At 38.1% G+C, this 22785-nt stretch overlaps 1 protein-coding gene across 1 annotated transcript in view; it reads left to right on the top strand.

The window, feature by feature from the left end:
• Window positions 1-3879: 3879 nt before the first annotated feature.
• The window catches only part of LOC125026691 (splicing factor 1-like), a 28099-nt gene continuing 9193 nt past the window's right edge, over window positions 3880-22785 (top strand). Inside the window, exons 1-3 of the mRNA XM_047615302.1 lie at window positions 3880-4268; window positions 10252-10383; window positions 11192-11267. Coding sequence (XP_047471258.1) covers window positions 4025-4268; window positions 10252-10383; window positions 11192-11267 — 452 coding nt within the window. The 5' untranslated portion in view covers window positions 3880-4024. The remainder of the gene's footprint in view (window positions 4269-10251; window positions 10384-11191; window positions 11268-22785) is intronic.

A 22785-nucleotide genomic window follows, 5' to 3' on the forward strand; every position in this document is an offset into this window, starting at 1 on the left:
ACAGTCCTTCAGGCATGCAGAGCTAATGTTTTATTGACAGCCCTCTTTATAAATATAAACACATCCAGTTTGGACAGGTGCTCTAACATCTTATCCTGGCTTCTGCAGAGCATGTACGCTGTTCTGTAAATAAATTTGATCAAATCAAATAAAATTAGTCTCTGTCTCGCGAGCGTGACCAACCTGTCAACTTATCTACAATATACCATGGCGGATTTAGAAAATATGTATGAAAGAGCAGTCAGGTAATGTGCCTTTAATGTCAGTAATAATGGTAATACCGAGAGAGAGAGAGAGAGAGAGAGAGAGAGAGAGAGAGAGAGTGAGAGAGAGAGAGAGAGAGAGAGAGTGAGAGAGAGAAGAGAGAGAGTGAGAGAGAGAAAGAGAGAGAGTGAGAGAGAGAAAGAGAGAGAGTGAGAGAGAGAAAGAGAGAGAGTGAGAGAGAGAAAGAGAGAGAGTGAGAGAGAGAAAGAGAGAGAGTGAGAGAGAGAAAGAGAGAGAGTGAGAGAGAGAGAGAGAGAGAGAGAGAGAGAGAGAGAGAGAGAGAGAGAGAGAGAGAGAGAGAGAGAGAGAGAGAGAGAGAGAGAGAGAGAGAGAGAGAGAGAGAGAGAGAGAGAGCGAAAGATAAATAATTACGGCATTTTGCTCTTTACTTTGGCCATGTAGTTACCGATTTCAGCATTGCGTACATATTGCCGAAATCGATTACATACATCTGTATGTTGTATCTGTTGTGGGGATACGCTTATAGGCCAAAGGGAATAAGGAGTCCGGATCCGAAGATGGTTACTTCATATACTTATTCTATAGAAAATGAAGATTGGTGTTTTTTTTTACCCCTCCCCATTCAGAAATGCTGCGCGCAGCCGTGCATATCTTTTTACTTTCCCTTTTTCCCTCTTCTTTCCTTTCTACTAGTACTACTTCTACTACTACTACTGCTACTACTACTACACTCACACACACACACACACACACACACACACACACACATATATATATATATATATATATATATATATATATGTCCTTGCACCAATAGTTTTCAGCCCTTGCATGGACTGGATAATGAGCAGAGCTACTTACTATCCAATGTCATTGTGGAGCAACACTGAGCAATATCAAGGTCACAGACCTCGACTTTACCGACGATGTTGCTACCTTATCTGAGTCTCTGGAATCACTGGTGGCGGCTCTTGATGCATTTAGCAATGAGGCGAAGCCCTTGGGGTTAGAGGTCTCCTGAACCAAGACCGAGATCAAGGATTTTAAGGGCCTGTTAGGGGAACCCCTTCAGTCGATTCATGCTTGCGATGAGGACGTTGAAGTCCCAGAGAGCTTTACATTGGTAGCGTAGTCCATGTCTCTGGACTGTCAGATCAAGAAGCCAGTTGATGAATTGGTCTGGCATCAGGAGCCATGAACTTGATCAACAAGAGCATTTGAAGACGTTGGTACCTATGCAGAAGGACCAAACTACGTGTCTTCAAGACCTTGATACTGCCAGTTTTGCGTATGGAAGCGAAACATGGACGCTATCTAGTGCCTTGGAGTCTCGTCCCTATGCCGGATCATGGGATACAGTTGGCAGGACCTTGTGTTCAACTGACGGCTACACCGTGAAACTAGCATGGGACCTGTTACTAGCATAATCCGGGACCGCCAACTCAGGTTATATGGACACCTAGCTCATTCCCCTGTGTATGGCCTGCCCATTAGGTTGTCTCTTTGCGAGACAATCCGGATTGAGGAGGCCCTCTAGGTCATGGCTTGGGCAGTTCGGCCAGTCCGATCGCGAGGAGTTACAGCTGGGCCGAGAGCCTGCCTGGAAACTCGCCATGAGAGACCCCTGTGGCTGGAAGCGAAGGGGGGATGCGGTCATACGCCTCCGTCGGCGCTTTTCCCGATGATATATATATATATATATATATATATATATATAAATAATTATAAATACATACATACACATACACACCGTGTATGTGTCTGTGTGTATACATATGGATATATATACACATAAGGATATATATATATATAGATATATATATATATATATATATATATATATATATATATATATTTAACCCACTGCCGACGGGCATGACGTGTACGTACGTGTTATGCCCACTGTGAGTTACTTGTTTGATTGTTTTTACACATAGATGGCTACACTTGTACTAAGTCACCAATGAGCCAATTACGAGTACTGCCTGTCTCGCCCGTTTACCCTTTTCTTTGATTTACGAAAACATTTTACGTTATCTTATTTTACTGTTACTAATGTTCATAATATTATAGTAATTATAATGTTTATAATAAATATATCACCATCGATATTCATAGCAATAGTAAAAAATACATTTTTCACGCCAATTCAAATCACATAAAGTCACGGTCTACTAATTGACTCAATTTGTGGCTAAGCATAGCAGAGCCATCTATGTGCAAAGACATTTCACAAAAATATAGAAAATGAGCACAGCATTTCCCCCATTATTTATTCATTTTCTCCGGCGGCATTGGGATATATATATATATTTGTATATATACATATATATTTATTTATATATATACATATATATATATTTATATATATACATATATATATATATATTTATATATATACATATATATATATATATATATATATATATATATATATCGTGTATGCGTCTGTGTGTATACATATGGATATATGGATATATATGCATATGTATATATATATATATATATATATACGTACACACACACACACACATATATATACACACATATATAAGTGTGTGTGTATGTGTTTATACATACAATATATATATATGTATACATACATACACTATACATACATATATATATATATTTATATATATATATATATCTGTGTGTGTGCGTGTGTGTGTACATACATACATACATATATATATATATATATATATATATATATATATATATATATATATATTTGTGTGTGTGTGTGTATCTGTGTGTCTGTGCGCTCGCGCGTGTGTGTATGCATGTGTGTGTATGCATGTGTGTGTATGCATGTGTGTGTATATATGTATGCATATATATATGTATAGATATAAGAAAATACGATCTATATATTCCCTAGCCAGAGAGCTCTACCCCATGGACCTCCAGGGTAAAAACCGCACACCTTTATATAGCGAAACACTGAACTTTTCTCCGCTACCGTCTACGGTCACATATATATGTTGCATATATATGTGTATACATACATGTATACATATGTATATTTACAGAGCCCCCCCCCCCCCCCATTTATATGAGTGTGTGCGAGCGTGTGTGTATGCATGTGTGTGTGTATCTGGGTGCGCGCACGTGTGTGTGTGCGTGGGTGCGTGCGTGCGTGTGTGGGTGTGTGTGTTTGTATGTGTGTGCGTGCGTGCGTGCGTGTGTGTGTATGTGTGTATGTGTGCGCGCGTGCATATACACTCATATACGTTCGATATAGTATAATACAACAGAACTATACCTTATATACATATCTACATATCCTTAAATTAATTATGAAAATTTCGACGAAATCGATATCGTTCAAAAATACCGGATTTCGGTCGAGAATAAATGACACGGAATCCACAACATGAATTAATGCTGATGTCAGATCAATCCTTCGTATCGACTCTTCGGCATCAAAACGCAAATCGGGGTCGGGCTAGGGGAAAACTCTCATTTAAAAAGTTGGCGAATGATTTAAATTTTCTTAGATCAGATGTATATTCAACCCTGGAAGTCAGAATCATCTGAAATTTATCTTAAAAAGAATAAAGAAATTCAATCGCAAGAGTCGTGGCGAAGGCTCGGTCTGCGAAAAAAGCTGCGAGGAGGAACGCAGCGAGCGCGTGCTGCGGGGGAGATCTAGGGAAAATCCCCCGCGCTCGCCCGCTCGGCAGCCATTTTGTGTTCGCTGAAAGGTGGCAGAGAACGGGTCGGGCTCTGGATCTGAGTTGTGTTGTGTCTCATGGTGGAACAGACAGTGCACGGCCTAGAGCAATAGCTGAAGATGAGCGGTGCCAATAGCACACCCCTCGGGAGGATGAATCCTGCCATCGGGGCTGGGAAGAAGCCAGCAGTTACTGGAGGTTCCTCGCTCCTTAAGCCCTCCTACATGAGCACTCTACCCAATGCGGCTTCGGTTGGCTCTTCTACTGCAGCAGCCGCCGCCGCCGCCGCCGCTGCAGCTGCCGCAGCAACGGCTGCTATTAACCAGAATGCAGCCAAACGAGAGAGCGAGTCCAGTTACGATAGTAAGTGACGCCGAAGATGTAGGCCTAGACGTGGCACGGCCGGTCGCCAGGCTGCCGCTTGGGCCAGCCAGCCGGGCCAGGTCTCGAGGCAGCGTGGGAACTGGTCAAAACTCTGGTTGTATAGAGACTGAGTAGAGTCATGAGCATTGCATTATCGGGACGAATGGAAGGTTAAGTAAAGGCATTTTTTTTGTACTTCGCCATGCAGTACCATCCAGGCACTCCTATAGGGAAATTCCTGGACAGTCAATAATCAGTTCTTTTGCCAACAATCTTCTATGATAGACCTGATAGGAGTGTATCAGTTAATTCATGGGGTAAAACAATAGATTAATTTTCTGACTATGACAGTTGGGTCTTCCCGGACCATATTTATATCATGTGATGAGAAGGAATCTGATGATCATTTCCATTGCATTCTCCAGCCAACAATCTTGATGTCATTTGAGGAGGGCATGGAGTAGATCAGGGAAATTATGTGGTAAAACAGGCTGAAATAAGAAAAGAGAACAGAAACGTGTAAAATAAACAAGCAAACAAAAAAAAAAAAAACGCTTAGGTAAAACAGGTTGAAATAAGAATAGAGAACAGAAACGTGTTAAATAAACAAGCAAACAAAAAAAAACGCTTAAAATCATCTAGCCAGGTGGCCACACTCCCTGGACGCCCAGCGTAAAACCACATACCTTTATATATAGCAAAACATTGATCTATTCTTTGCTACCGTCACTGGTCAGAATTTCTTGGTTTCTAATAATATTTTTGGGCTCAAATATCAGGCTGTGTTAGATGCTTTTGTCTTTTTGTTCAGTATATCCACTATATGGCTTTAGAAATAACATGGAACCGATGCAACATTTAAAATGAAACATTTCTCACTGGCATTTCTCAACAAATGGTGTCGCATGCCCTTTCAAATCTCTTGGTGTCAAAACGCGCATGCGCACAAGGTTATTGTACAGAATAGCGCAAATAATTACAAAAATCCAAAAGTGTAATAAAACTACAAGAATGCTTTACGTACATGAATTCAGGATATAAGACACTGATAATTACAAAATGATCATTCTCACAAGCGCATAGCAATACATGGATTACTTGATGAGTTAGGTGTCACATTTGTTTTGGTCCTCGCAAGATAAACAGGGATGGGGACTCAGAAAATTAAGGGTTGATCATCTCTCTCCTGTCCTGTATCTCCTTTATTTTTTATTTGCATACCTTTTGCCATAGATGAAAATTGTCATAGATTTTGTCAAGGTTACCACTCCATACATTTTTTTTTTTTTTTTCAGTTATCCTGGTTGTCACACACAGTTTTCCAAGCTGTATAATTTAGTTTGACAGTCATATGGTTTAAGGTAAACTTTACTGGTAATAAAGAGAATGACATGAAATCAGACACTTTGCAAATTAATAATGAGAAGGTTTAAAAAATTTGTAGTGAATGACAATCAGGAAGTTAGTATAAAAGAAAAGTGTATGGAATGGTTACCTTGACATAAGCTGATGTATTTGTTACTGAGAGTGATGCACCCTCCAGAAATGGAAGTCCCAAAATGGTATCGTGCAAACTCAAAATCCAAACCTAACCTTTCCTACCATACATTTACTCCCTATTATCAGCACTTTGTGCTAACTTATAGTTAATATGACATTAACCTAATGTGCATTGGCTTTTTTGGTGGCTGTGAGGTCTGCCAAACTTTTATATCTATGGGCTGCATCTGTAGGGATACCACCCGTGGTATTGGTGCTATGCCACCATGGCATCGTAGTAAATGCCACCCATGAACAAAGGATTAAGAACTCAGTAATACCATTGATGAAAGCTGTATCTGTATTGTTTGACTCTATTTCTCTGTGTCATTCTTGGTAACATTAACCTAAACTAAAATACTTCATCTATGGGAAAGGTGTACAAATCAGAAGTAAAGAAGCTACATGACAGAAGAGAGACAATTGAGCCATCTTTTTGTGTTTACATTGCAAGGGTGACTGCATAACGCATTTCGTTAATTTTCCAAAAATGACAATCGGGTCTTCCCTGACAATATTTATATCATTAGATTTGTTCTTGTATGATGAGGACCCCCGTGATATTACATACGCCTAGCCAGGACCCCCGTGGTAATGTATATGCCTAGGCAGGACCCCCGTGACTTTAGGAAAATACAATCTATATATTACCTATCACCAGGATTAAACCACAAACCTTTATATAGCAAAAGACCAAACTAATGAAGTTGGGTTTCAGGGAGGGTTCCCCCCCTTTTAAGGGAATAAATAGAATGTAGGAAAGCTTAGATCTGGATTTTTGGTTCTCATGATACCCTGATTTAGGGACTTCGTATCTGGAGGCTACGTTGTTCTTGGTAACAATTATCTCCATTTCTTGATAAACGGCATGAGAAATGTTTTGTTTTAGGCATTGCATTGGTTCCGAGTCGTTTTTTAAAGAGTAGTGGCTATGAAAAATTAGCTTGATATTTATACCCATCAAGTGCCCCAAATGCCAGAAAAAGTTATTAGAAACCAAGCATTTGAGACTGTAGAAGTGAAGAGAAGTTCTGTGTTTTGCCATATTAAGGTATATGGTTTTCAGAGAGTAAATTATATGCTGGACTAAATATAGCATTTGATTGAGTGAAATCATATCCCCCCATACATTTTGGGTTGCTTACCTGTGGACCCTGGGGGGTCCATGGGCAGAGCGCTCTGGCTAGGGAATATGTAAAACTTTTTAAAAAATGCGTGAATATATAGATCATATTGTATTAAGCCAATTGGGGTCCAAGCACACACAGTACCATGGGGTCTAGTGGGGCAGAGCCCCCTGGCTACTGAATATATAGATCATATTGCATTAAACCAACTGGGTTTCAGCGGGTCGAGCCCCCTGGCTAGACACATACACTACTATGGAGTCTAGGAATATATAGATTGTAGTGTATAAATCCCACAGGTTTAATGTTAGGTTATTGTATTGGTTAGGACATATTGTATGATTACCAGGATAGATTGTACTTGATGATGGGTTAGATTCCTGTAGAGTTTTTTGAAAGTTAGTGCAGGGGCAGCAACCGTACAGCTTTCTGCATTTGACAGTTTATTGACAAATTCTCTGTATATTTGTATTTTACCCTGCAATTTCCTTGGTCCCATTCATACTATCCCCTGCTATTGGGGCCTATATTGTGTGTATTGGGGAGGATTTCATGGCACAATTTCTATACATATATTTATATGTATGTATGTATAGTATAGAGTAAGGGGAATCCATTGATACCAATATTGCTGTGAGCAATCATGTGAAGGTACTCTGAATATTTACTGATACATGAAATATTCTGCGCAGTCAAAGAATAATATCAGATCGTAGGGGTTAGAAAACTGTGCTCACGTAGTATGCCTATAATAAGCATGTAAGTGTTACATGGCGACCAAATGTTTCCGAGTCGTTTTTTAAGGGTAAAAGTATATACTGGCTAGGAAAATATTGCAGTTGGCATGTGGCATAATTTATGGGAACAGATGTCAACTTATGCATGTTCCACAGGTAGCTGGGAGAGGATCGTAACCTTCAAAATCAGGCACCTCATCTTCATTTTAAGCCAGAATTATTGTGAAGGAATCAAGAGGGGAATGGCCGAGAATCATCATGCATTTAATGTTCGATATGATGTTCAAATAAGAAAGGTAATGCTTTCTGGCTTTTGCTTTTAAAATCTTCTAGTCCTGAATCTGTGTTTATATACTGGGATGAAGTTACTCATTATCTATTGCAAGGTAGAAGAGGTCACTAAATTACTCATGGAATATTATTTGTAGGAAATTTTTTTGGGGGGTATTTTCCTTTGAAACGCTGTCAAGAACTTAGTGAATGTTCTCAGAATTGCTAGAAATTTTCTCAATTTTTAAAATATTTTGTAAAAAAAAAAAAAAAAAAAAAACTAGCTTGGGGGGTCAATATACCCACCCACTAGCAGCTATCATTACTTTTATTCTTTATTACTATTGCCATCTTCTTACCTAGCATCAACACACTTAGCTTTGGGCTAGTTTGCAATTAGTTAATGAACGAGGGAGGTTAATAAACCGCATCAACCAACAATACCAGAGAGTACTCTTCCAACAGTATCAGTCTGTTTTGATGGCTTAGAATTAGACATGTATTGTTCATGTTTGCAGCGGGTATTGTACATGTATACATATTTTAAAGTTAAAACAAACTGCTCGATCTGTGCCGTGCGGCAGTACGCTGCGGCGGCACACCAAAGTGCTATGAGCCAGTGATTTGGCTTGATGTACCGAACTCCCACACTCAAACTTGGCGCGTTGCCATTGATCTCCAAAGCTGTTTTTTTTTTTTTTAGTTTTTTTCACCTGTCATCAAGGGGTTAATGTCATATTGTAATTAAAAAAAAAAAAAATCTGATTAGTATAATAAGTGTTTGTGGATATATCTGTAAACTTTGTAAACCAAGGCTAAAAGTATGAAATGTGAATAATGATGCATCCATAAAATGTTAGTGATTAAAGAGTGAAATGATGAATAACATGGTTACGAACAAAGGGGAACCCCTCAGTAGTGCTATTTATAGGGTTTGTAGTGGATCAGATAAACATTAGGCAGGTAAACTGTCTGTAAAGTTGATGAGATTGCGAATTTGGGCATTCTTTTGAAGACCAACCAACCTATTCTCTGTGTAAATTATCTTATACCATGAGAATTATGAGTATACTGTTCATGTATAATAATTGTTGATTTGTACGATGCCAAATGTAGCCAAAACTTATTAATTTAATTCAGAGCCATTGGGAAAATGAGTTATCTGTAGTTATTTTTATGTGAAATTTATCTACCACATAGATGGCTCCACAAGTGAACCACCAAGGAGTCAATTATTAGTCTATGTGCTCTCCTTATTTTCACCCTCCTTGGATTTCCAGATTTTTTTTTTTCTAATGATATGGATATCAGTGCTGCTGCTGACATAGAGATTATTTGAATGTTGTTAGTAATAGTAATAAGAACAATACAAGATGAAGTAAAATATTTCCAAAAATCAAGGAAAATGTAGACAGGTGAAGTAAGGCAGACTAGTAATCGATTCATTGGTGACTAAGCACTTGTGGAGCCATATATGTGTATATACAATTAATAAATTAAACACTGTGTTTACTTGAAATTGTTCACTGAAACTGTTGATGTGTCTGGCATCTGCAAAAGTACACTATAATGCCCGAAGCTCCAACTTGAAAAAATCTATGGGAATCTACCCCTCTTTTGTTAAAACTTAAAGTAATACATGGGCATAAACCCCACAAAGTCATGTATATTAAAAGTAAATATATATAGAGTAAAGAATTACATAGTTGTAGTAATATAGCAGTCCTGGATTGGCTATCACGTGAAACTTCTCCTGACGTGTGTCTGGCAGAATTGTGGCAGGTCTTGTCAGGTTAAAATTTCAACTTTGGTTATATTGTACAAGATAAATCATAGCCATAAGGAATCCACAAATCTTTGAACTTTTGAATTTAATGCAGTTTTCAATTGTGACATAATTGTCACAAATAAATAAGTGTAAAATAAGTAGACCTAACATTAGGTGCTGCAAAAGTCACCTTGGCATAGGTGCTTAGTTTCTGTAGTGTTCAGGTTCTAGTTCCGTATTACATAAAAAAAAAGAAGAAAAAAAAGCCAGTGTGAATAATAAACTATACAAAAGATAAAGGATGAGAAATTATAATGTTTGTTTCCAGTGTAGCATTTCTACATATGCTTTTGTTTGCACAATTGGTATGAGGGATAGGGTGGGTGAAAGTGCTTATGTTTGAAGTAATCCCAAAGAAATCATCTTTATTATTTACTTTTCTAACAACCTGAAATGCGTGCAGCTTTGAATGGAAGTAGTAGCTATCAGTTAACAATGCAGTGTTATGGACATTCTTTAATTTTTTCATTGTTTCATTCTAGGTGAGCGAGAGGAGAGAAAGAGAAGAAGGAAATCACGCTGGCAGGGAGATGAGAAGGACAAAACATTCATTCCAGGCATGCCAACTGTGCTCCCCAGCAATATGTCGAAGGATCAGGAGGAAGCATATTTACGTAAGTCACTGCGCTTTGTTCCCCAGAGTGAAAAGTAAAGGGGATTTTACAGAAGGTTTTGGCGGTAACAATTTTTTGCCAGATGTGGTTGCACAGGTCTCTGCAACTTGGAAATCATCAGGAACTTCCTGTTCAGCGTCTCATCAGCTGAAGTTGTGATGGAGATTCTAGAGGCCCTCATCTAGAGCAGCCATATTTCTGAGAAAAGGATCTCTCAGCTGCCAACTACTGTACTCAAGCAGATGCCGAGGTGATGGTATCACACCATTCTCGCCTTCTACATTTATGCAAAATGAGCCAAACCCTTATGTGTTTCTGTTGCTGAGTGATCTAAGTTTGTTTGCAATTGTGCGAAAGTCTTGAGTGCATGTTATAGTCAGATGGATCTCTGATTGCAGTGAGTGGATGAGATGATTAACCCTGATGAATATTGTAGCTATGGGTAAGTTAACTTTCAATGTTATAATGAATATATTTGTTTACAGCCTAACAAACTTAACTAATAAATAGTTCTTTCCCTGAAGTATTACCATCGTGTTCATTTCCAGGTTAATTCAAGATTAAAGAAAGTATTTATATTTTGAAAGGTATAAGCAACGAGCCTCAGCTTTCAAATCATGAGATGCAATTAGTAATGTTAGTTTTAATAACAATGAATGACATCGATGGGTGACAGTATCAGTTGACTTGTTACTCATACTTTTGAAGGAAAAGTTAACCATGAAAATCCTTCCTCATTTGTTATATTAAAGTATACTGTATTGATTGAATTTTGGGCATTTTTGCCCGCTAACCCGCTCTATTACAGTGCAGCTGCAGATTGAAGAATTAAGTCGCCGTCTTCGCTCCAACGATCTGGGCATCTCACCTAATCCTGAAGACAGGTTGGCACTTCTCTCCTAGTTAACTCCCGTCCAGGTGAACTGGAGCCACCCATTGGCTTGTGGCGCCCTGTCTCCTGTTCCCCCGTGGCCACACCACTGGGCCAGGGTCAGGCTGGGCAGCACCAGGTTTTACACACAGTACCTATTAAAGTATCCTTCAGGTCTTTCTGTCTCTTGTGTCCTATATAACACTTGCCATCCCTTAGTTTAGCATGTTATCATGCTCATGGATGGCTATATGATGGGTTACCAGGGAAGGTAGGAACTTAAGTTAGTTGGAGACATTGTCCAGGTATGTACCTTTTTCTTCTTGAGTGGCATGAAATAGGTTTGAGACTAGGGTTGTATCCACTTGAAAATACATTGAATCATGTGGTGGACAACATGAAAGAATTCAGTTGTCATTCTTTGGTGACCTGTAGTTCTTCCATTTATAGAACAAAGATATTACTTGATTCCTCAAAGTAGAGTTAAAATAGTATGGGTATTATGTGCACTATGTCTCCCTCAGTATAAGCCCTTCAGTCTCAATATCAGCATGTACATAACTTGCCTGATGTTTCTAGATGCTCTTTGTTAATGAGAGCAACAGATGCTACACATTCTTTTTATATATACAGAGCATACTTTTTGTTTTGTTTTATTTATGATTCAAATTTACTCTTTCATTGTTAACCTTATTTTATCCTATTTAGTTTTAACCATGAATCTTCCATACACTAAGGAGAAGCAGGGTAAAATTTTATTTGATTTATTTCATTATACTTTTTATTATTGCTCTTACGATTTAAAGTTTTACAAGCTCCGAGAAGGATGTTTTATATTTTGCTGTCTTCATTTGGTAGTAATATATTTTTGCTGCCAGTTGTTGAGATCAACAGATAATATTTTTATTTTTTACTTTGTGGTAGATGGTCGGGTCTTTTAGAATATGATGTAGCAGGAGGCAGACACTGCAATGCTTCAGTGATAATTTATATAATCTGTTGTTGCTTAACACACTGTCTGCTGTTTTGGTAATTCTGCAAAGGCTCACCCACATGTACTCCTTTCTTAGTTATGCAAAGTTTATTGCAGATTTCCAACCTGCAAAACTTCCAGGACACTAACCCCAACTTCTGGATGTTGACCCCCCTTTTGAACAGGTCATGCTATCAGATCACCTCCTGTCTTAATACTTGATAATGATTTTATCTTGTTGATGCAGGCACCAATGTGATTAATGACAGTTTTACCATTCATGCAGGCTGTTATTAATTAAATTATTTTACCATTTAATGCAGGCTCTCTCCATCTAATCCAGGAATATAAAGAGAGAGATTTTTTTAATGAATCCTTTATCCCTGTGGACCCTGGGATAAAACTTGTAGATATAATCCTTCTTGGTTGGTGCATAGATGAATGTGGGTCTTCATCATTTCGTTGTAATGATCTGCTTTATAGGTCAAATGCACAGCTGGAATACAGGTGCTTAGCATACAGTTGCATGGAGTGTCCATGAATACATCTCTCCCATTTGGGTGAATGTGCTATTTTGATAGGCAGTCTTTAATTACATCTTCCCCTCAGGTTTTATATTATCAGTAGGAAGTTTTATATTGAAGCCTTTTATGACTGATCACTAAGGGATTTTGATATATAAGGGAAAATAAACAAAGTATTTGTTATAATCTTTGCTGGTCTTTTCCCATAGTCTTTAAAGTCTGTTCTTGCAAGATCCCTTCCTAGTTGTATCTTCAATTCTTGTCTGTCTTTCCTTTTTAATATGCTTTCTTTTCCCATGTTTGAAATTTTGTTTTACTTTTTGTATTCATCTTTAAGCATTTTTGTTTAGACTGAATGCAAAATTTTAATGAGCTGTTACTCTGAACTTCCTTTTCTTATATTTGATTGTGGTATTGAAACTTTCACTCGTACTCTAGTTGTCATTGGCTAGTAGAATTAATTGAACCACTTGCTGGCTTTTGCAGTTCTTTAGATGTTTACCATATTAAATGGTATTTAATTTGGAAGATAAAATGAAATATTTATAGAGAACAGGGTCATGTGTGAGGTGCTTTAAGAAAGATGTTAAATTATATGTGAGTGATTGATGTAGTATCATATCCCAATCCTTTGTTCCTATGTTTGATAATCTTTACATCCTTAACTCTTTCTACCTTGATATTAAATGTTACAATATAATGGTAATCTATATTTATTTTTTTAATCACTTCTCCTTCTCTTGCATTTTCCTCTGCCTGTACCCTCTCCTTCTACCCCTCTCCCTCCCCTTCCTGCTCTTCCTCCTCTCTCCCTCCCTTCCCCTTTTCTCCCTCCTCTCTCCCTCCCTTCCCCTTTTCTCCCTACTCTCTCCCTCCCTTCCCCTTTTCTCCCTCCTCTCTCCCTCCCTTCCCCTTTTCTCCCTCCTCTCTCCCTCCCTTCCCCTTTTCTCCCTCCTCTCTCCCTCCCTTCCCCTTTTCTCCCTCCTCTCTCCCTCCCTTCCCCTTTTCTCCCTCCTCTCTCCCTCCCTTCCCCTTTTCTCCCTCCTCTCTCCCTCCCTTCCCCTTTTCTCCCTCCTCTCTCCCTCCCATCCCCTTTTCTCCCTCCTCTCTCCCTCCCATCCCCTTCTCTCCCTCCTCTCTCCCTCCCTTCCCCTTCTCTCCCTCCCTTCCCCTTCTCTCCCTCCCTTCCCCTTCTCTCCCTCCCTTCCCCTTCTCTCCCTCCCTTCCCCTTCTCTCCCTCCCTTCCCCTTCTCTCCCTCCCTTCCCCTTCTCTCCCTCCCTTCCCCTTCTCTCCCTCCCTTCCCCTTCTCTCCCTCTCCCTTCTTCCCTCTCCCTCTCCCTCTCCCTTCTTCCCTCTCCCTCTCCTTTCTTCTCTCTCCCTCTCCCTTCTTCCCTCTCCCTTCTTCCCTATCCCTCTCCCTCTCCCTCTCCCTCTCCCTCTCCCTTCTTCCCTCTCCCTTTTCTTTCTTCCCTCTCCCTCTCCCTTCTTCCCTTCTTCCCTCTCCCTCTACCTCTCCCTTCTTCCCTCTCCCTCTCCCTCTCCCTTCTTCCCTCTCCCTCTCCCTTCCCTCTCCCTCTCCCTTCTTCCTTCTTCCCTCTCCCTCTCCCTCTCCCTCTCCCTCTCCCTCTCCCTCTCCTTCTCCCTTCTTCCCTCTCCTTCTCCCTTCTTCCCTCTCCTTCTTCCCTTCTTCCCTCTCCTTCTCCCTTCTTCCCTCTCCTTCTCCCTTCTTCCCTCTCCTTCTCCCTTCTTCCCTCTCCTTCTCCTCTCCTCTCCTCTCCTTCTCCCTTCTTCCCTCTCCTTCTCCCTTCTTCCCTCTCCCTCTCCTTCTCCCTTCTTCCCTCTCCCTCTCCTTCTCCCTTCTTCCCTCTCCCTCTCCTTCTCCCTTCTTCCCTCTCCCTCTCCTTCTCCCTTCTTTCCCTCTCCCTCTCCTTCTCCCTTCTTCCCTCTCCCTCTCCTTCTCCCTTCTTCCCTCTCCCTCTCCTTCTCCCCTTCTTCCCTCTCCCTCTCCTTCTCCCTTCTTCCCCTCTCCCTCTCCTTCTCCCTTCTTCCCTCTCCCTCTCCTTCTCCCTTCTTCCCTCTCCCTCTCCTTCTCCCTCTTCCCTCTCCTCTCCTTCTCCCTTCTTCCCTCTCCCTCTCCTTCTCCCTTCTTCCCTCTCCCTCTCCTTCTCCCTTCTTCCCTCTCCCTCTCCTTCTCCCTTCTTCCCTCTCCCTCTCCTTCTCCCTTCTTCCCTCCTCCTCTCCTTCCCTCTCCCTCTCCTTCTCCCTTCTTTCCTCTCCCTCTCCCTTCTTCCCTCTCCCTCTCCTTCTCCCTTCTTCCCTCTCCCTCTCCCTTCTTCCCTCTCCCTCTCCTTCTCCCTTCTTCCCTCTCCTTCTCCCTTCTTCCCTCTCCTTCTCCCTTCTTCCCTCTCCCTCTCCCTTCTTCCCTTCTTCCCTCTTCCCTTCTTCCCTCTCCCTCTCCCTTCTTCCCTCTCCCTCTCCCTCTCCCTCTCCCTCTCCCTCTCCCTTCTTCCCTCTCCCTCTCCCTCTCCCTCTCCCTTCTTCCCTCTCCCTCTCCTTCTCCCTCTCCCTCTCCCTTCTTCCCTCTCCCTCTCCCTTCTTCCCTCTCCCTCTCCCTCTCCCTCTCCCTCTCCCTTCTTCCCTCTCCCTCTCCCTCTACATTTGTCATTATTATTATTATTTATCCAATGTACTAACGTCAGCATTGTGAAAAACAATATAAACAGTGTTAAAGAAGAAAAAGGAATCTTTGACAGAAATAGTGTAATATTACTTCTACTTGTTTATGCCAACAGAGTGAAGCTTGCCCATTGGGACCAGCCTGTACCAGATTACTTTTTCATGAAATTGAACTTTACATTTTCTTTCCTGTTTTCTGTGTGGGGTTTAGTTAACTTTTTTTGTTCATATACCCTTTTATTTATAGATATTTTAAGGGGGATGGACCAGCTGTAAATGCTACTAATATATGCCTTTATTATAATTATTTTTATCAGCTAAGAATATTTATATCCCAACTATTGGCAATGGTTAATCAATCTTTTTATAGAAAGCAAGCAGTAATTTTGTGTTCATTATCATCATGTAGTTTGAATACTAAAATCATAAGTCTCAGAGATTACATATTTCTTAATTTGCCATTTCTTTCAAACACAGGATTGGATCAAGGAAGTTGAGAATACATGCTGGAAAATGTCTAAAAGAATCTAATCATTATTGTTTCACTGCTTTTCCCTGAAAAAGGCACTTGAAACATTACAATTCAAAGTAGTCTGCTCTTTTGAAGAGTTGCTGCTTACAGGCTGAAATGCAGATATTGTACAACTCCCAAATGTATTATGTCTGGATCTTAAAAGTTTCTATTTGGCTAAGTAAAACATCATTTTTTTAAGCATATTCATTCTATACTCACAGGGGTAAATATTACCTTTTTTTCCTCTTTTCGTTTCTGAATTAGTACCTAATGTATAGCTGGTAAATGAAATCACGTAAGACAAATAATACTATTTCATGAATTTTAAATAGATTAAGAAATTCAGGATGCAAGGCAGATTATGGGAAAAAGAAATTTGAATAACTTTGTTTCCTTTATCATTTTGAAGGCACACTCTAATAAATATTGTTCAGTATCTTCCATTTCCAAAGCTACTAAACTATATTAAACAAAAATACAACATAATTGAATTAGGTATAAGAAGTATCTTTTACATTAATAACTTATTTCTCATGCCTTTGTGTACATTTTCATTCACTTGTAGCTTAGATAACCTCTAGACTGTTTTTAGTTGCATTGTTATTATTTTAATTTTTTTCCAAGGATGTTTTATATTCTTATTTTCTTATCAAATTTATCATGTTTTTTTTTTTTTTTTTTATAAGTACGGCAGTTTTGTCAGGTGTCAAAAAGAACTGTAAGATGCTTTCTATATTATGGAAAGTCTTTTTAAGGAGAATATGCAAGCGAGTGAAGTAGCTGAAGGAATGGGGGATGGAAAGGGTTTTCAAGTACATTTATATGAATCTAAGATACTTTGGTTATGTCTGATAACAGACAGTTGTGAGGAAAGGGAGTGAATTACTGATTACCTTTAGATTTTAATACCTTGTCAGGCCTGTCAAGCTTCTATATATGTATATATATATATATATATATATGATATATATATATATATGTCTATTATATATATATGTATAAATATGTATGTGTATATATGTGTGTATATATGTATATATATATGTATATATGTATATGTATATAGTTCTATGTATATATGTGTGTATATATATGCATGTGTATATATGCATATGAATGTATATATATCTTATGTATAAGTATATATTATACATGTATGTTTATATAAATATTTATATATTGTGTTTATATATATGGATATGATTACATGTATGTATATATGTATGTATATGTATGTTTATATGTATATGTTTATATGTATGTACATATGTGGTTATATATGTGCATATATGTATGTATATGTGTGAATATGTATATGTATGTATATGGGTGAATATGTATATATATGTATGTATGTATATCTATACATATATTTATATATACATACATTTATATATATACACATATATTTATATATATACACATATATTTATATATATACACATATATTTATATATACACACATATATTTATATATATACACATATATGTATATATATATGTATATATATATATGTATATGTATATATATGTATATATATATATATATATATATATATATATATATATATATATATACATATATGAATACAGTTAATGGGGTATGGCTTCAATTTAGTTTAACATAGAGCCTTAGGAGTTTACTTTAAAAAGAGACATTGAAAGATGTTATATTATTATAGAATATTTTGTTCAAGCAGTATATAGGAGAAACAGGCAAATCAAGTACAAGGGCAATTTGGCTCTATATTACTTAGAAAGACTAATTTGGTACAGGATAGTCATAATCTGTACATACTCTGATGCACCCATTACCATTATTACACTGTTATTTATAAGATAAAAAAAAACCCAAAAAACTAAAGATAGGGAATCTGCACAAATTAGAACTACCACTGCACAGGTTTATAGTATCATAGTTTTTAGATCTTTGGAAACTGTCTTATATTTGTGTAGAGTAACATGGTACCATGATTTTAAGATATTTGGCTCCTTATAACAGTACTTTGGAGAACTTGCAGATTTAGAATGTACAGTAACACTGTGTCTATTCATTAGGTATATGTACGAGTAGGTAGTAAGGTTGTTCAATCTGCACTCTAGATGCAAGTTTAAGCACAAGAAAAAGTTTTTATGCTAAAGATAGTCAACATAGGGAGAAAGGCATGAATTGTTCAGATGTTCGTTGATAACAATTGTTTTTGCTGCTGTTTTGAATATGGTTATGATTGTGATCATGATTAATTATCATTATCATTACTAACCCCATCATGTTAAAAAAAAAAAAAAATTGTCTGAAGGCTGGCTGACGTTGACATGTCATAAAAAAAATTTGGCTTGGGGCTTGGATGATGGGAGCAAATAGTGAATCTCGACCGAAGGCTAGGGTGACAGGAATGAGATGATATGGAGTCTGTGCAAGGAAAACATTCCATGACCATCTTGGTCCGGCATATCAAATAACCTGTATAGGCCTTGGGGGATGGCAAAAAACCAAAACTCTAATACAGAAAGAGAGGTAATAACATTAGAAAGGCAAAGGGGATGCTAGGAGTCTTGACACTGCCCTCGAGTGTTTGTGTGCGCCTACCTTACAAGCCACATGCCTGTGACATTAAAGTAACCCCAATGCCTGTATTTTGGGCCACTTTTGGGCAGTGAAGCACCCAGATCCATTATGCTAATAGTTATTGATTACTGATGACGATTTTGGTGGTTGTGATGATGATTCATTATTATTGTTAATATTTTAATTATTTTATTATTATTAATGCTATTTTATTATCATTGTTATTATTATTGTTGTTGTTGTTAGTGTTATTGTTAGTATGTAGTTATTGTGATCACCACCACTATCACCATCACCATCAATCTACTAGTACTCCTACTCCTACTACTTCCTCCTCTTTCCCCTACTTCCTCTTCCTCTTCATCTTCATCTTCATCTTCATCTTCATCATCTTCATCTTCATCTTCATCTTCATCTTCATCATCTTCATCTTCATCTTCATCTTCATCTTCATCATCTTCATCTTCATCTTCATCTTCATCATCTTCATCTTCATCTTCATCATCTTCATCTTCATCTTCATCTTCATCTTCATCTTCATCTTCATCTTCATCTTCATCTTCATCTTCATCTTCATCTTCATCTTCATCTTCATCTTCATCTTCATCTTCATCTTCATCTTCCTCTTCCTCTTCCTCTTCCTCTTCCTCTTCCTCTTCCTCTTCCTCTTCCTCTTCCTCTTCCTCTTCCTCTTCCTCTTCCTCTTCCTCTTCCTCTTCCTCTTCCTCTTCCTCTTCCTCTTCCTCTTCCTCTTCCTCTTCCTCTTCCTCTTCCTCTTCCTCTTCCTCTTCCTCTTCTTCCTTTTCCTCCTCCTCCTCCTCCTCCTCATCTTCCTCCTCCTCATCCTCCTCCTCCTCATCCTCCTCCTCCTCATCCTCCTCCTCATCCTCCTCCTCCTCATCCTCCTCCTCCTCATCCTCCTCCTCCTCATCCTCCTCCTCCTCATCCTCCTCCTCCTCATCCTCCTCCTCCTCATCCTCCTCCTCCTCATCCTCCTCCTCCTCATCCTCCTCCTCATCCTCCTCCTCATCCTCCTCCTCATCCTTATCCTCCTCATCCTCCTCCTCATCTTCCTCCTCATCTTCCTCTTCCTCATCTTCCTCCTCATCTTCCTCTTCCTCATCTTCCTCCTCATCTTCCTCTTCCTCATCTTCCTCTTCATCTTCCTCCTCCTCCTTGTCGTCTTCTTATCCTCCTCCTCCTCCACTATCACTATCACATTTACTCTAAATGTTACTACTACTACTACTACTACTACTATTACTACTACTACATTTACAATTACTATTACTATTTTTATTGCTATTGTTTTAGTTAGTTTTTATTGTTCATGATTTATTTTAAAAATCATTCTTGATTATGATACTTGTTATTCATCACCATTAGGAAGAATTTGATTATAATAACAGCTGATGATGTTAGAAACAGGATGGATTTGAAAGGAAATGCAAGGGTAATAGAAAGGGAATTGAAGTGGAAACCGATTTTTTTACCAGATTAAAATTACGTGAACAGGGCTTAGTGTACATTAGTCTTAAGGAAATTGTTAGGAATATGAATAGTTTAGTAGATCGGTAAATAGAGGATGGCCCTATTAGGGGGGGGGGGGGGGAGAAAGAGAAGGAATTGAAGATGATCTTTTATATTATTTGTCCTTTTGGCTTTTGTGATGTTTGTTTCCTGTGAATGTGTAATTTTTTTTTTTTTTTTTTTTTGTGTATTTCATTAATTTCTTTCTTTTTTAAAAGTTTCAGTTTTTGCTTTCACTTTCCTTGTTAGTGTCTATAGCATTGTACTTGCTCTGCTTTATTTCATATTGTCATCATCTTTGTCATCACTAGAAATTGGAGATATGGTGCATAATGAGCTCTCAAGTGTTGGGAGAGGGAGAAGTGGCAGAAGCTAAATTTATAGATATTAAGGATAAAGATCTGTTTTTGGTGGGCAGGCTGTCATCTTCTATAGTCAGTGTGGAAATGAGGAACCATTTGACTTGTTGCCAAGGGTGCCAGTATGAGAGAGGGAGAGAGGGAGAGAGGGAGAGGGAGAGAGAGAGAGAGAGAGAGGGGGGGGGGAGGTTGAGAGAGGGAGGTAGAGAGTTAGAGAAAAAAAAAAAAGACAGACAGAAGATGTAATATTTTTAGAATCCTGTTTGAAGAGGATATTGTTTTCTGCTTTTGAGTTGATCTACTTTTTCATTTTGTGAAATCTGATTAATTCTATTTTTTATTGATGTTGCTGATTCTAATAATCATTTGTCTAATTTAGATGTTCTTTTGGTGTAACTACTTCATTTGCTGTAAGACACTATAGTCTGTTCAATCTGGATATATAGGACCACCATGCTCCCTTTGGCAGTGCCATTGACAAACATGAACTTGTCAGTCTGTGGTGCTGGTGAAAAGGGGCATCACTTGATGTCTAATTCACAAGCTGAGAACATCTCATGATAATGGTGAAAGCACAATTACAGTTTATTATTAATCATCATACTTTATGCAACCCTGCCAGCTAGACTGCTATTCATGTCTTATAAGTAATAGAAAAGAAAATCTGATTATAATATAAACTTTTCAGTAACACAAACAGGTATTCATTGATGTCAGGGAAATGTAGTTATGAATTGCTGAAATCTGGAAACTGGAGAAGCAGACACTAATACTAAAATAGTGCTTCATGCTTTACTATTGTTATTATTATTATTATTATTATTATTATTATTATTATTATTATTATTATTATTATTATTATTATTATTATTATTATTATTATTATTATTATTATTATTAATTATTAATTATTAATTATTATTATTAACAACTCTCTTGTGATGGGATCTCTACCCCCTGAACCAAAGTCATGTACTGGGGATTGTGTGGTTAGCCACTTGAGGGAAAAATTAGAAGCTGGGGGAGCACACATTTACCAAACTGAGCACATTTGCGGCACACACAGTTTTCCAGATTTTGAGACAAAACAAGGCTTTAACTCCACATTGGAACTGTCTCTACCAGAACTAAACAAGCGAATAATTGTTTAGGGTGCACAAACTGAAGATGGCTGACTGCATGCAGTGCTTATCCTTGCCAAGCAGCATTCAGCCTCCTTCTGTTACTGCAAGAATAGATGCATACCATGAGTATTGGGTTAGTTACTGATTATGATTCAGCCCTGCCAACCATATGATTACGACCTGGGAGTGGGTGGGTTTCTCAATATATCCAGATTGCATGTACTATATTTTGCACCACATTTTAAATCCTCATTAGCTTGTTTGCACTCTAATGCTTACATGCAATTCAGTTTTACTAAATAATTATCAAGAAGAAGCAATATAAATTAGGGGATATGAAAAAAAAATGCCTTTTTGATATAATTATTATTATATCATTACAGATTAAATTTCGGTAATATTGTAAGGTTCCGTTTTAGAGATATTTGTATTGATTTTGGGAGTAGTTGTGCCGGAATGATTCATCTTTATTGAAGTGAGCTTTAATGTATGAATGTTTTGTTTTACTTCATGATATCTATTATCTTATTCAGAATTAAAGTTTGAAGGGATTCAGTGGTTTCAGAATAACTAACCAACTTAAATTCTGATTGTGATCGTGTAAAAAAAAAAATTAAAAATGAAAGCTTTAGAAATAATTCACACTTGGTAGTATTTGCCCCTGTTTGTGTGAAAGTTAGGACCAGATCCCTGCACTTCTAATAATTTTGTTTTAAATTAGTGAAGCAAATCTCTCCTAAATTTTCATAAATACTCCTTATTTGCCTGTACCCTTGGAAAGTAAATTACCTGCACAAGATCCACAGTACTCTCCAGTATTATAGCCTGTTGAGGGCTTTGGGATGTGGTTCTCTTGCTCTTTGCTGTAATGATGAAAAGGTGAAAGTATGGAGATCTAACTGAAATTGCTTGCAACACATTTATGTTGGTCCCATCTTACTACTTTGGGAGGGCTGACTCTCAGTATTACAGTGTTGATACAAAGTGGATTTGAAAGGACATCCATGATGATTCTTTCAGACTGCTAAGTAGAGATGTCGGTCATTAGATATGCACTGAATATTAATGATACTGAAAATAAATGCTGTGGTACTCAAACTTACCTTACAGCATATGCTAATGAAGTTTATTGAATTCAAAATTTTTGTTTGTTTGAGGGTTTTTTAAGCCACTTTCTTGATGATATTAATTTCTAACTGCCTGTGTCTTTTTCATATTATGCATTGATCATTACACATATTTATATTCATTAAATTCAGTG

The sequence above is a fragment of the Penaeus chinensis genome, chromosome 6, assembly GCF_019202785.1.
Source record: "Penaeus chinensis breed Huanghai No. 1 chromosome 6, ASM1920278v2, whole genome shotgun sequence".
Lineage (NCBI taxonomy): Eukaryota > Metazoa > Arthropoda > Malacostraca > Decapoda > Penaeidae > Penaeus > Penaeus chinensis.